The sequence below is a fragment of the Pteronotus mesoamericanus genome, unplaced genomic scaffold (assembly GCF_021234165.1).
Source record: "Pteronotus mesoamericanus isolate MK-2021 breed Mesoamerican mustached bat unplaced genomic scaffold, CSHL_Meso_final contig_590, whole genome shotgun sequence".
In the NCBI taxonomy this organism is placed as follows: domain Eukaryota; kingdom Metazoa; phylum Chordata; class Mammalia; order Chiroptera; family Mormoopidae; genus Pteronotus; species Pteronotus mesoamericanus.
Genome location: NW_026555207.1, coordinates 582,906 through 596,285, shown reverse-complemented (window position 1 = coordinate 596,285; position 13,380 = coordinate 582,906). Strand labels below are relative to the sequence as shown.

Sequence of the window (13,380 nt, the reverse complement as noted above, 5' to 3'; positions counted from 1 at the left end):
TGGAGAAAGATTCCAGATTGTTACTGAAGGTGAAGGAATAATAAACGAAAGTAGATTGTCCAAAGAACATTTTTGTCGTAAAATATATGGCAGGAAATGGAGGGAGAAACAGGGTTTATGTCTTACTGTCCTCACTAAGTACGCACAATGGCCAATTTTAACATATGGTTGATATATCTTGGTTGAAATGGACATGTGCTGAAAACATCCATGGAAAAGTGTGGGAAGCTTTCATTATTGGGTTGAGATAAAACTTGAATATTATAGAATGCCAAATGAAAACCAATGGTACAAAATAATATACTAAAAAGGAAAGGAATGTTGTTGTAGTTCAATTTGAAGAGATAGAGAATGATTTGTTTACTTATTCATAAAATATTTGGAAATGCCTGGCTCTTGACGCTTTGCAACTAAAATCTAAGTTCCTTATTCTTCCCATGGAACACAAGAGTTTCCTCTCCAGGCCACCTTAAGTCCTTCAGCTTCACATGTGCCACTCCAGCATTGCCATTTTCTTGTATTTTGTTGTTTCACTCAGTCTCTGCTCATGTCTTTTTTTATGTCAAAAACACTCTCTCTTGCTTTTTGTCCTTATGAACTCACTTCTATTCATCAAAACTTTACACAGCTATATTTTATGTACTCTGTTAAGATATCTTGGAACTAATAATTCTTGAAGACACACAGACACATTCTTGTATAGACACACTCAGTATCTGTTATTTCACAATATTTTTGTCTTATTGCTTAGAAACACCATGTCCTTGTACACTCTGCAAGTAATGGTAGAGCTACATAGCCTCTGATATGTAACTAATACAGTGCCCAGCATGTAGTAGGTATTCAAAACTGGTATTTTTCATTTCCCGTTTTCCTAAGAGCCACTGGTTCTAATTAATAATAAGGTTGTTGGCTTTAAAAAGATAAGGTCCTGGCAAACTCTCTGGTTTTCTCAGGCCTCAAACCACTGTTATTTTGCTTATTTCATATGCTTAGTGATAACACAACACACACTGTGAGCTCTCAGTTTAATAGTGAAACAAACTAACTGTTTATGGGGTAAAGTCTGATGATCAGGTGTGGAGTTACAGGCTATGAAAAGGAATAAGGAATCCCCTGTGCCTGAGCCCAGCATGAATGAGGAGCAGGTGAAGGCAGGTATAGAAAGACAGGGTGGGGGTGGAGGGTGGATTTCAGGTTCTTTTCTGCCAGGTTCAGTGCAGACCATGTCAACCTTAACTCTGTATTTTCTTCTGAGCTCCAAGCCAGAAAGGGAAGGGAAAAAAACTGACAAGAAGAATGCAAATGAGCAACGAATAAATTAATGAAATAATGTAAAGGGAACCATGAAGAAGTTAGAATGAATAAGAAATTCTTCAGCTAGCAATTTAAAAAAAAAAAACTGATCTCATAAAATTACCTAAAACTCAATGATCAGAATTACAACTCAAACATCTCATGTATTATCATAAACATGAAAATCATCATGAGAGCCAGAATTAATCAACACATATGAAGGCCTTCTGTACTCTTATAACCATTTTTATTATTCATCATTGTATATTAGATATTGGTAGTGCTAGTCTTTCTCCTTCACTTGATTATAAACTTTTTAAGAGTTTTGTTCATGTTATGTCTTAGTTTCTACTATGCACAAAGTAGGTGCTCAGTAAATATCTCTGAGAACATAAGGCAAGAGCAAAGGAAGAAATATTACAAGTTCATTCTGCCACAACACTTTTTACATATACTTTTCTAAAAGCCTAGGAATATTTCATCTCAGCTTACATGAAACATGGAAGTCTTTCAAGAACTGATTTTTCTAACCAGCCATCTCTAAATACCCCAAGGCTTTTGTACACAGAATTAAAGAATTCCCTTTTCCATGATTTCCCTACTTCCCACTAACCCCAGGAAGTTTACTTCAAACACTAAGTGCCAGGTTCTGTAAATTAATAGTAAATAAACAGGACAAAAACATGTGGAAAATGAGAGGTGAACCTACTATTTAAAATTATCATCTGTATCATTTATTTAATACATACATTTTTAGTTTGTCCTTCTGATCAATACATACTTTTTCAAAGCTAAGTATAGTTACTAAAAATGTTTTTCAGAAATCAATCTATTTATGAAAAGTGCTAATAGAACTTGTTAGCCTGCTAAACTTTCACAATTTATTGTGAAATGCGTGCAGTTGGGCAAGACTTAGTTTCTGTATAATGTCAACTGTACTCATGACATTTAATGAACAGTCACTGGAAGTAGTATAAAAAATATGTTCCCTTTCTTAGTCCTGCTCCCTTCCTGTTAACTCTTATTTTCATTATGAGGTTTGATAATGCATTCTTGGCAGTATTTCACTGGTTCCCTGAGGACACTCTTGTAATGCTACACTTCAGATTCTTACGTTACAGTTTACTTACTTGGACAACACACATAACTTAACATTTCTTGTCTTCTCTCATTGTCCATTGAAAATTTCCTAATTTTAAACTAATTTTTTTAGAGAATCCTTGAGGTGGCACTTTATCTGGTAAACATGTGTATCCTGAAAACACTTAGGTTCCCCCGAGAAACAGTTATCTTAATGTTGGCCGCTTCTCAGTGGCTGAGCCCTCTCTCCAGCCACAACCCTGTCCTCTGTTTTCCCCAGACCCCCTCTTCCAACTCATACATACCCACAGGCCTAGTTTGAATTCTCCACTCAATGAAAAAAGAAACAAGATGTATGCTGTCAAGTTCTATGTTTCCCTCCAAAGCAAAACAGTAACATTTCATTTGGTATCTCTTGAAAAGTATGTCTTCACAAAACGAAGAAAATCTATTCTGGAAAACAGCTAGTCTTCAGGCACATTGAAGAGAAAAATACATCTGAGCATGGCAGCACATTATGTCAAGTAGGGGCAGAAGCCTCTGTCCCCGTGGTGGGAAGTCTGTTCTAACTCCCCATCTCTCAGATGTGACGCCAGGTGCTGCAATCCAAGTGCCACTGTAAAGGTTAGTTTCTGTAGTAAGTTGCACATGACTGAACTGGTGCCTAAGTCATTTATTATAATTTAATTTGTTACTTGTATCATAAACAAGTATCTCTCAGTATTTTATGGCTTCCCAAATTGTCCTAAGATTCTCTGCTTTCTATACTTCTGGCTGATGTATTATTGTTGCTCCATAGCCCCAGTCTATTTTTCTCTGATGCCAACTATACAGGAAAACCAACGTGCCACCCCTTTATCACAATTTATACATTTCAGACAGAATGAAATATGATCAGTCAGTCTTGGATAAAATGTCTTTATTTAGTCTAGTCATCTCTGACTAGAGAAATGAAAGGAAAGTCACATAGTATAAACATAGCGACGAGCAAAGGCCCCCAGGGAAGAAAAATTGTGGGCTGAGATAAATAAAAATACAAAAATTTTAATGGTACCTACAACAGCAGTTGAAAACTTATAATTCTTTTTATCATTTTAAATGAGTCATTCGTATTTATGTAGTATATAGGTATTCATCTTTGGTTGGTTTGGGGTTCAAAAAAATTATTTGACACTAGATTATTTTTAATGTAGTTTTTTTCATCATTCCAGAGTTTCACCTTGGAATTCTGTACTTATAATTCAACATGTCAACTTTCCAAAATACCACATCCTCTTCCATCATTTTCCTGCTCACTGGTGTCCCTGGGCTGGAAGCTTTCCACACCTGGATCTCCATTCCCTTCTGCTTCCTCTACGCAACCGCCCTCTCAGGAAACAGCCTGATTCTCTTTGCCATTGTCACTCAGCCCAGCCTCCACGAACCCATGTACTATTTCCTCTCCATGCTGTCCACCACTGACCTCGGCTTGTCCATCTCCACCCTAGTCACCATGATGGGTATATTCTGGTTCAATGCCAGGAAGATCAGCTTTAATGCCTGCTTGTCACAGATGTTCTTTATTAAACTCTTCACTGTCATGGAATCTTCAGTGCTGTTGGCCATGGCCTTTGATCGTTTTGTAGCCATCTCTAATCCTCTCAGGTATGCCACCATTTTAACGGACTCCAGAATAGCTCAAATTGGAGTGGCCATTGTCATCAGGGGGACACTAACGCTGACACCAATGGTCGCCCTTCTTAAAAGACTGTCCTACTGCCGCAGCCGCGTGCTGCACCACTCCTACTGCTTCCACCCTGACGTGATGAAGCTGTCCTGCACAGACACCAGGATCAATAGTGCAGTTGGGTTGACAGCCCTGATCACTACTGCTGGGCTAGACTCAGTTCTCATTCTCCTCTCTTATGTTTTGATCATTAAGACTGTCCTCAGCATTGCATCCCCGGAAGAGAGGAAGAGAGCCTTCAGCACATGCATCTCCCATATGGGGGCTGTTGCTATTTTCTATATCCCATTGATCAGTCTGTCCTTTGTTCACAGATTTGGAAAACGGGCCCCACCCTATGTACATACTATGATTGCTAACACCTACCTGTTGGTCCCCCCTGTGATGAACCCCATCATCTACAGTGTGAAGACTAAACAGATACGTAAAGCTCTGATAAAAATTCTCCATTCCAAAGACACATAGACTCATTGAATTCTAGAGGCAGCCTACATCAGGTCATGCTATTGAAAAACAGAACTAGTGATCATTAAGGCTAAGTGAGCAAAAATTTAAAATTAAGATTGTGTAAAATGCAGAATATCAGCTGGTTTGACTCCTTTATTTAAAAATATGGAGATAGAGACATAGGAATGGGAGGGATGAACAGCCTAAATGCTGTTCTCCCCATCACCATTCATTCTGAACTGTTGCTAATCTGCCAACAGCCTTCCTCTTTTGACTTTATCCACTTCACAGCAATTAGAACAACACATTATGGAAAAAATCACTCTTTTATGAGAATTAGATAGTATTTCCTAACTGTAATAATACTTTTAACTAACATTTATTATTTCCTTTGATCAGTAATGGTTCTAGGTGTTTTTTACATATATTAACACATTTTTATATCCAAAGAACATTATAAGGTAGTTACTTCTAATATCAATGAGAAAATTGAAACACAAAATGTTAAATAATATGCTTACTCAGCTGGTAAATGACAAAGCTATATTTTACATCCAAACACACTGACTCCAGAGTCCCTCACTTCCTTTAACTTAATGGTATATTGCTGCCTATACTGTAAACTAGGTATATAATTATATATGAATATAATTGGTATATGTGTATATTTATTTACATATGTAATTGTATATGTATACAATGATAAAATTCTGTCCTCTAGAAATTTTCAATCAAGTTATGGAGAAAAAGCCCAAAACAAATTTTTTAATCTCACAAGTGTATTTCTACCTATTCTTTCCCAACTATGTATATTCTAGAATATGTCTCAAACCCCCATCAACTTTCTGCCCTAGCAGAAACTGAAAAATTACTATAGATTTCAAATGAATTATAATTTGTGTCATTTACTTAGAAACCTTTTAACCTGTTGCATATATTTCATGTAACAGCTTAATCCAGCAAGTTGATTATTTTTCAAGTTGGATATATCCATTAAGTCTCAAATTTTTAAAGCACCTATTTAAATGACATATCAGAATCACTCAGTAAATGTGGGCCCCACAGTTGGTATTAGATCCAGCAAAGAAGTAGACATCACATCTACAGGGAACTCAATAAATGACTATATTACTATTTAATAATAAAGATGATGTCAAAATTCTCAGCATATTTATCAATAATATTTTTAGTCTCAGTTATTATAATATTCATCTCCTTGATTTTTGCATGCTGAAATGTCCCAGGACTTCATTCTCAGACCTTTTTTTCTTTGTTATATTTCCAATTGGGTCATCTCATTTGGACTTATGGCTTTAAATACCATTTATATGTTAACAAACCCAGAGTTAATATTTATACTCCAGACTCACATCCAATTGCCTATGTATCAGTATTTCCACCTGAATAACCAGTAATCACCTTAGATTCATTATGTCCAAAACCATGTACTCACATCAAAACAAAAATGTATTCAACCACAGTTTCCCAAAACTCAGAAAATCTGCCTTTTAATTTGCTGAGGTAGAACACTTGGAGCCATGGTCCATCTCTCTCCCATTCCATAGCCAATTTATTGGCAAATACTGATAACCCTTTCTTCCAGATATTTCAGATATTGATATCTGGAATCCAACTTCCTGCCCCTTCTATTGCTCTCACCATGATCCAATCCATTGTCATCTTGGAACTGAAATATAATAGTCTACTAGTGGATCTTCCTTCACCAGGAGACAACACAAACACACAAGACAAATCATGTCACTTCCTCTGTTAAACATGTTCCAGTGGCCTCTCATCTTACTAAGGGAAAACTCAGTCATTATATCTTATACCTGACTCCCTTCCATCAACTCAGCCTCATCTCCAACTGCTCTCCCCTTTATCCACTCTCCTACACCCACCCACACTAACTTCCAAATATTTCCTTAAACTCACCAAGCATGCTTCAACATCATACTTCACACTTGCTGTTCTCTCTACCTGAAACGTTTTCCCCCAGGTACCCACATGATTTACTGTCTCACTTGATATAGGTTTCTGGTTAAGCATCATCTTATTACAGTGTCCTTGACATTATAAAAAATAACTACATATCTCCCCCTCAATTCTTGTCTGCATTCACTCTCTTCCCTGCCCACCTTGTTTTTAGTTTCTAGCACTTTTATTTGTATATTCTAGAATATGTCTCAAACCCCCATCAACTTTCTGCCCTAGCAGAAACTGAAAAATGACTATAGATTTCAAATGAATTATAATTTGTGTCATTTACTTAGAAACCCAATATATTACATATCTGTTTATTTCTTTTTCTTGTTTCCCATTACAAGGTAAGATCATTGAATATAAGGCCTTTGTTTTATTTATTCTGTCTTCCAGACATCAGAACAGGGCTTACCACATAGTAAAAAGAATAAAACCTCTGATAATCTGACTCTATTCCTCTCTCAAGCCTTATTACTTTCCCTCCATGTGGTGCTCCAGGCACAACAGATAATGGTCATTTCCATAACCCTGTTTGCTCTATCTCACTTTCAAGGCTTTGACAAGCTGTTACTTCCACTTGTAGTACCTTCACTATCTCCCTTCTCCTGACTTAGAAATGACTTTTCTTCAGAGACTTTCTCCTGACTTCTCAAGTCTGTGGTGTCCTTCTCAGGTGCTTCTACAGCACCTGTGCTTTTTTTCTCATGCACAACATCCGTTTTCAGAATCTACTGTAACCATCTCCCCACAAGAGAGTCTGTGCCCACTTCTCAGGATCAGGAACTATATTTTATTCACTGTTAGATATAAGTGAAAAAGTTCAGATGATGTGGAATTACATGCTGGGTGCCTGTTTGTTGTTTTGTTGTTGTTGTTGTTGTTGTTTCAACGTGCAGCATATGATGGGGCATGGAGAGAGGGAAGAGTGATGTGGGCTGGAACAAAAAGGATGGGGTTACTCAGAGTCCTAAAAATGATCATTTTACCTCTACAGATGTTTCTCTCCCACCTCACCCACACATACTAACATGTGAACAGCTCCAGGGCCTAACAATTTTGGAAACTTATAAACTTACATCTCTAGGGAGTGGCTAATTTGGGCACTTCAGAAATGGGTGATTTGCAGAGCAGAGGTCACGTTCTGACTAAGGTGGACAAGCTCACAATAAAACGGAGACTTTCCTAAACACCAGAGCAATAGTAGACGCATAACCACTCTTGTAGCTACTTGAACTCAGAGTCCAAGTGACAACCCTTAAGTGTCCTATAAGTCCAATAAGGGCCTATATGATTAAACTCCCCATCACCTCTGTGATTTCATCTCCCTACTATTATCCCCCTTGTCTGTCTACTCAAGTACACTGGCCTCCCTCATCTATTGTATCTAAATTATTAGATACACTCCCTTCTCAGGAATTCATCTGTAATTTCTCTATCTTCTTGAAATGGCCTTTCTCAAATATCTCCATAAATATATTTCTCACTCCCTTCAGTCTTCTGCTCAAAAGTCTCCCTTATGTAAGGCCTTCCCTGGCAACTTCACTTAAAATTTCAATTGCCCCCTTAATAACTATCTGTTTCTACCTTCCCTTTATCTCTTATCCTTAAGGCTATTTAACACTCTATTTGTTTTTTCATATTAACTCCATTTATTGTCTGTCCCTGTCACTAGACTGTTCACTCCATGAAGATGAGGGCTTTTTCGGGGGGCTGGGAGGAGTTGTCTACTTTTCTTTATACATTGAAAGCTCTTGATAAGTAAATGTTCGATGCTAATGAATAAACAGTCAGAAAAACTAGTTCTCCAACTGATATTACCACTAACTAACTAACTAACTAACTACATGGCATAACATGAAGAGCTTTTATCTCATCTAATCTTTCTCTTTAACACAGGTACGATAAAGAGTGACTCCCATACACCGAGGTCTGTTTCAACCACTGAAAGGAAAGATGGAAAAAGAAAAGCTGAAGAAGTGCACGCCCTTACTTTGAATGACGGGACTACATTTTTTGTGCCCATGTTGGTTTTTCAAGAGGATTTGAACTTCTAGAGTCCTAGGATAAAACTAATAAACGCACCTTGGTTATTGTGTTTGGCCACGTGGCTAACTAGGAAAAGCACTGACTGTGGATGACTGGGAGTTTGAGTTACCTGCAAAAGTGGAGACAGATTGCTGAGAGCCCTCTATCTGTAAGTGTGGGAGTGATGGCAGAGGCAGTGGGCCCTTTGTGATTTCCCCTCCCCCCTGAGACAGAAACAGTGTGAAGCCTGTAGGAATAACACATAAGAGAACATGGAGATACTGTATCCTGTCTGCCATGCCCCCGGAGCCTCAGTTAATGCTCTTGCAGCCTGCTCCCATGGGCCTCCTGGGCAGCAATATAAATAAGCCTGTGTCAGAAGGGGGGAGCCAGCTCCAGCTGCTCCCTCTCAGCAGGACTGCACCATTTTCAAGGGACTGCATCCTCTCCTGGGATTAGGCAGCCCAAATCCTGCCATCCTAAGGGATCTGGAAGACCCCACAAGCCACCTCATGGTAGAGCAGGGAAAGTCCTTGGTTGCCTCTTACACTTTCATGGGACAGGAAGAGATTTCTCAGAGCATTAGCTGACCATCCAGTAAAGCAAGTGAGTATGAATACAACAGCCACATGTGGACCCAAAAAGAAGCGGAAATTGCGTCTAGTCAAGGGTCACCTTAGGCGGAAGGCCAGGCAACATGGGAGGGAGACACGAGGTCTTCTGGAGTAGGTAACTGGGGAAACAAGATGATGGCCCAAAGTCTTAGACTGCTACCAGCGGGGCATAAAAGGTGCCCTGTGGAGAGAGGGGTCAGGATAGTGTCTGACTCTGTGTCCAGCAAAGACCCTTATATCTGTGAGTGCTGCATGTAGTAGTATGGACAGGAGGCCTCAAGAAAGGGGGGATATGTTGCTGTACTCCCCTTGCTACTTTCCATGCCTACCCTTTTCTTTGCCCGAGTCCCATTTCTCCATTTCTCTGGACACAGAGGTCCAGTGAGGCCTCCCTCCAGGGAAGCTACCTTAGCATTACCACATAATTTTCGGCCTAATTTGTTTGGATGTCTGACTCTCTTTCCCCCAGCTACCTATGATAAATACATAGATAGTTAGGTGGATACAATATATAAGCTACATTTTATCTCACTGAAGGATGCAATTATCTGCTTCTGAAAAGGGCTTTCTATTCCCCGACAGTAATGGGGGTCCAAAGTTGGGATCCATATTTGTCAAGGAGGGTAGCTATTATGTCTTTGTAGAAGGTCTGAGGATGGAGAAGAGCAAATAGTGGTCAGAAGTATGGATTTTACAACCTTTAAACCCTGGATTTATCCTTCCTAGATGAGGATAATCCAAGTCAAACCTTTTAGTTCTTGTATTTAGTTCATATTTATTTTGAGACCACTGGTTACCAAACTCTCCACTAAGGCCAAACAGAAGAGCATCTCCCAGTTGCAGTAAGGACCCAGATTAGGAGAGAAGAAGAATCCTAGGGAGATAAACAGCTTAACCTGGACACCGCTGATGAAGATGCCTGCAGACTTTATTCCCAAGATTCAGAGGATCTTCTTGAAGACAAGCCCTTGGCTCCTTAGAGAAAATTAGCTCTAAAAACCAGGGCACTGGGGACCCTAGGGGAAAAAACATTTAATGAAGTTAGAACACATGTGTTTAGGGTTGGGGAGGTGGCAGGGCAGAACAGCAGCGGGTTTCTAAACAGCAAACGTCTGCCCTAATATGAATGACTTGTTGGCCAATGTTCCAGGAAAGGGAAAGTTCGAGGAGTATCTAGATTCAGCCCCAGTTCTCCTTGAACTAATGAGAGTGACCTTGGAGGCAGCTCTCAGGTTTGTAGGAACCCATGAGCCAGGGGCGCAGAGAAGAGCCTTCACAGAGACCATGCCAGAGAGTTAGGATCTGCTGGAGGCCACATGACCTGCCAGCACCTTTATCTTCAGGGAAGTCATAGGAGAGAGCTACTGCCTTTCATTCAGTGACCCCAGATGTTTCCTTTTTTTCCTTAGTAAATTGATTTTTGGTCCTCTTTGCTTTGTATTTTTCCTTTTAATTAAAGAAAAATATTGTTGTGTTTCTTTCCCCCTCTCACTGACCTTAGACTGGGAACCTGGAATCTTAAAAATTTGAGGGGAAAAAACCCTCCTTATCCTCAATGGTTTAATTTTATTTCCTTGTCTTTCCATTTGAGTTCTATTTATGTTTCAAGACTGAACAGAAAAACCATCCTTTTTAGAAAGGTTCCTCTGACCGTGCCCGCCCGCCACCCATGCATCAAATGCACACCTTATGCTAACACATCCCAAAAATCTAATCATTTTGTTACTTGTCTGTCTTCCACCCTAGAAAGTGCATCTGAAGGGCAAAAGGTGTCTTTCACTTCTGTATCAGCAGCATCCAGCAAATAACCTTATACACAGTAGGTCATATAAGTCAATGTTTATGGAATGAATAATTGAAGGAAAGGAAGAGAAAAGATGGAGGGGGAGGAGATGAGGAGAGGGGAGGGGAGGGGAAAGGAGGGGAGGGAGAAGGGAGGGAGAGGACACAGCCCTATCACTAAGGGGTTCCCAATAGGGTATCTCCTAGTACCTATATGAGTAAAGGACCACCCAGTATCCAGGCAATGAAGGTATGGACCAGAAGAAGGTGTCTGAGAGAACTTGAGCAGGATACATTTTGGGATAAGAATTGTTCTTCCCAGGTTCCCTTTTAAATATGTAAATGGACCTTGAGAATAGTAATCAGTAAATGAATGTGAGCTGTCACTTTTCCCTTTGGAAGACAGCTTCATAGATTATGCGAGAGCCTAAAGGGCTTGGAAAAAGGAGGATAGAATAAAGGAAGGAGAGCTGAAGTGCATTCAGTCCCCAGGTCTCCAGGGCTGGCCTCTCTGATTGTGCTCCATGTCCTACCAGGCTGCCAGTGTGACCAGACAATCTCCAGTGCCCACTTCTCTGTGCCAACTATGAGTTCCTGCAACTTCACACATGCCACCTTTGTGCTTATTGGTATCCCAGGACTAGAAGGAGCCCACTTCTGGATGGGCTTCCCCCTGCTTTCAATGTATGCTGTGGCAGTATTTGGAAACTGCATCGTGGTCTTTATCGTAAGGATGGAGCGCAGCCTGCACGCTCCCATGTACCTCTTTCTCTGCATGCTGGCAGCCATTGACCTGGCCTTGTCCACATCTACCATGCCCAAGATCCTTGCCCTCTTCTGGTTTGATTCCCAGGAGATTACCTTTGATGCCTGCATTGCCCAGATGTTCTTTATTCATGCTCTCTCAGCCATTGAGTCCACCATCCTGCTGGCCATGGCCTTTGACCGTTATATAGCCATCTGCCATCCCTTGCGCCATGCTGCAGTGCTCAACAATACAGTAACAGCCCAGATTGGTGTGGTGGCTGTGGTCCGTGGATCTCTCTTCTTTATCCCACTGCCTCTGCTCATCAAGCGGCTGGCCTTTTGCCACTCCAATGTGCTCTCACATTCCTATTGTCTACACCAGGATGTGATGAAGTTGGCCAACACAGACAAGTTGCCCAACGTGGTCTATGGTCTTACTGCCATTCTGCTGATAATGGGCGTGGATGTCCTGTTCATCATTTTGTCTTATTTTCTGATTATACGAACAGTTCTACAACTGCCCTCCAAGTCAGAGCGGGCCAAGGCCTTTGGAAATTGTGTGTCACACATCACTGTGGTATTGGCCTTCTATGTGCCTCTCATTGGCCTCTCAGTGGTGCACCGTTTTGGAAACAGCCTTCCTCCCATTGTGCATGTTCTCATGGGTGATATCTATCTACTTCTGCCTCCTGTGATCAATCCCATCGTCTATGGTGCCAAAACCAAACAGATCAGAACTCGGGTTCTGGCTATGTTCAAGATCAGCTGTAACAAGGATCTTCAGGCTGTATGATGCAGGTGACCCTTACCACTCTACTTTCCTTTATCATTCTTAATGGCTTGGTATAATGACTTAGCTAATGCTAGCTTAATTTCAGTTGTTTATAAGCGTGTCAGTGTTTTTCCCTGGTTTGATCTCAAAATTCTGCCTCAGCCCCAAGTGATATTTAAAGAGATATCATTATTTCCTTCTACACATCAAAATGTTACAGATATCCTTATTATATAAAAAAAGTTTTAATTAGAAAATCTCCCAGTGCTCCAAAAAGTATTTTAAAAAATAAAACATAAAGAAGAGTTACAAAAAATGCAATTGGATTTAAGAGGGGTGTCCAACATGCGGCCCACGGGCCACATGCAGCCCAGGATGTCTGTGAAGGTGGCTCAACACAAGATTGTAAATTTACTTAAAACATTATGAGATTTTTGTGTGATTACATGTCACAATGTATTTAATGTGTGGCCCAATATAACACTTCTTCCAAGGTGGTACAGAGATGCCAGAAGTTTGGATACCCTGTTTTTAAAACAAGGGAAAAATTAGCCCTGTCTGGTGTGGTTCAGTGGATTGAGTGCTGGCCTACAAATGAAGGGGTCATCAGTCCAATTCCCAGTCAGGGCACATGCCTGGGTTGCGGGGAAAATCCCCATTAGAGGGCACATGAGATGCAACCTCATTGATGTTTCTCTCCCTGTCTTTCTTCCTCCCTTCCCCTCTCTCTAAAAATAAACAAATAAAATCTTTTTAAAAAAGGGAAAAAATACTCTATATGACTGGTAATCCAAGGCAGCATTTTTGCCTATCAAATTAGGAGTTTTTATTAATGAAAATTCACAGTGAGAAAGGAGATTATATTAAAGTGTATATCCTTGAACACCATAGCTGATGGTATAATTGGC

The 13,380-nt window shown here is 40.1% G+C and overlaps 2 protein-coding genes across 2 annotated transcripts; both read left to right on the top strand.

Moving 5' to 3' along the window:
• The first annotated feature begins 3,593 nt into the window (after nucleotides 1-3,593).
• LOC129076375 (olfactory receptor 51F2-like) lies at nucleotides 3,594-4,726 on the top strand. The gene has a single exon (XM_054580548.1). The coding sequence runs from the start codon at nucleotides 3,623-3,625 to the stop codon at nucleotides 4,565-4,567; it is 945 nt and encodes a 314-aa protein (XP_054436523.1). The 5' UTR covers nucleotides 3,594-3,622; the 3' UTR covers nucleotides 4,568-4,726.
• Nucleotides 4,727-11,506: 6,780 nt separating this feature from the next.
• Nucleotides 11,507-12,499, top strand: LOC129076374 (olfactory receptor 51E2). Its single transcript, XM_054580547.1, has one exon. The coding sequence runs from the start codon at nucleotides 11,540-11,542 to the stop codon at nucleotides 12,491-12,493; it is 954 nt and encodes a 317-aa protein (XP_054436522.1). The 5' UTR covers nucleotides 11,507-11,539; the 3' UTR covers nucleotides 12,494-12,499.
• Nucleotides 12,500-13,380: the final 881 nt, after the last annotated feature.

Excerpts from the sequence above, each read along its gene's own strand:
- LOC129076375 (XM_054580548.1), top strand. The coding sequence starts at position 3,623 with ATGTCAACTTTCCAAAATACCACATCCTCTTCCATCATTTTCCTGCTC.
- LOC129076374 (XM_054580547.1), top strand. The coding sequence starts at position 11,540 with ATGAGTTCCTGCAACTTCACACATGCCACCTTTGTGCTTATTGGTATC.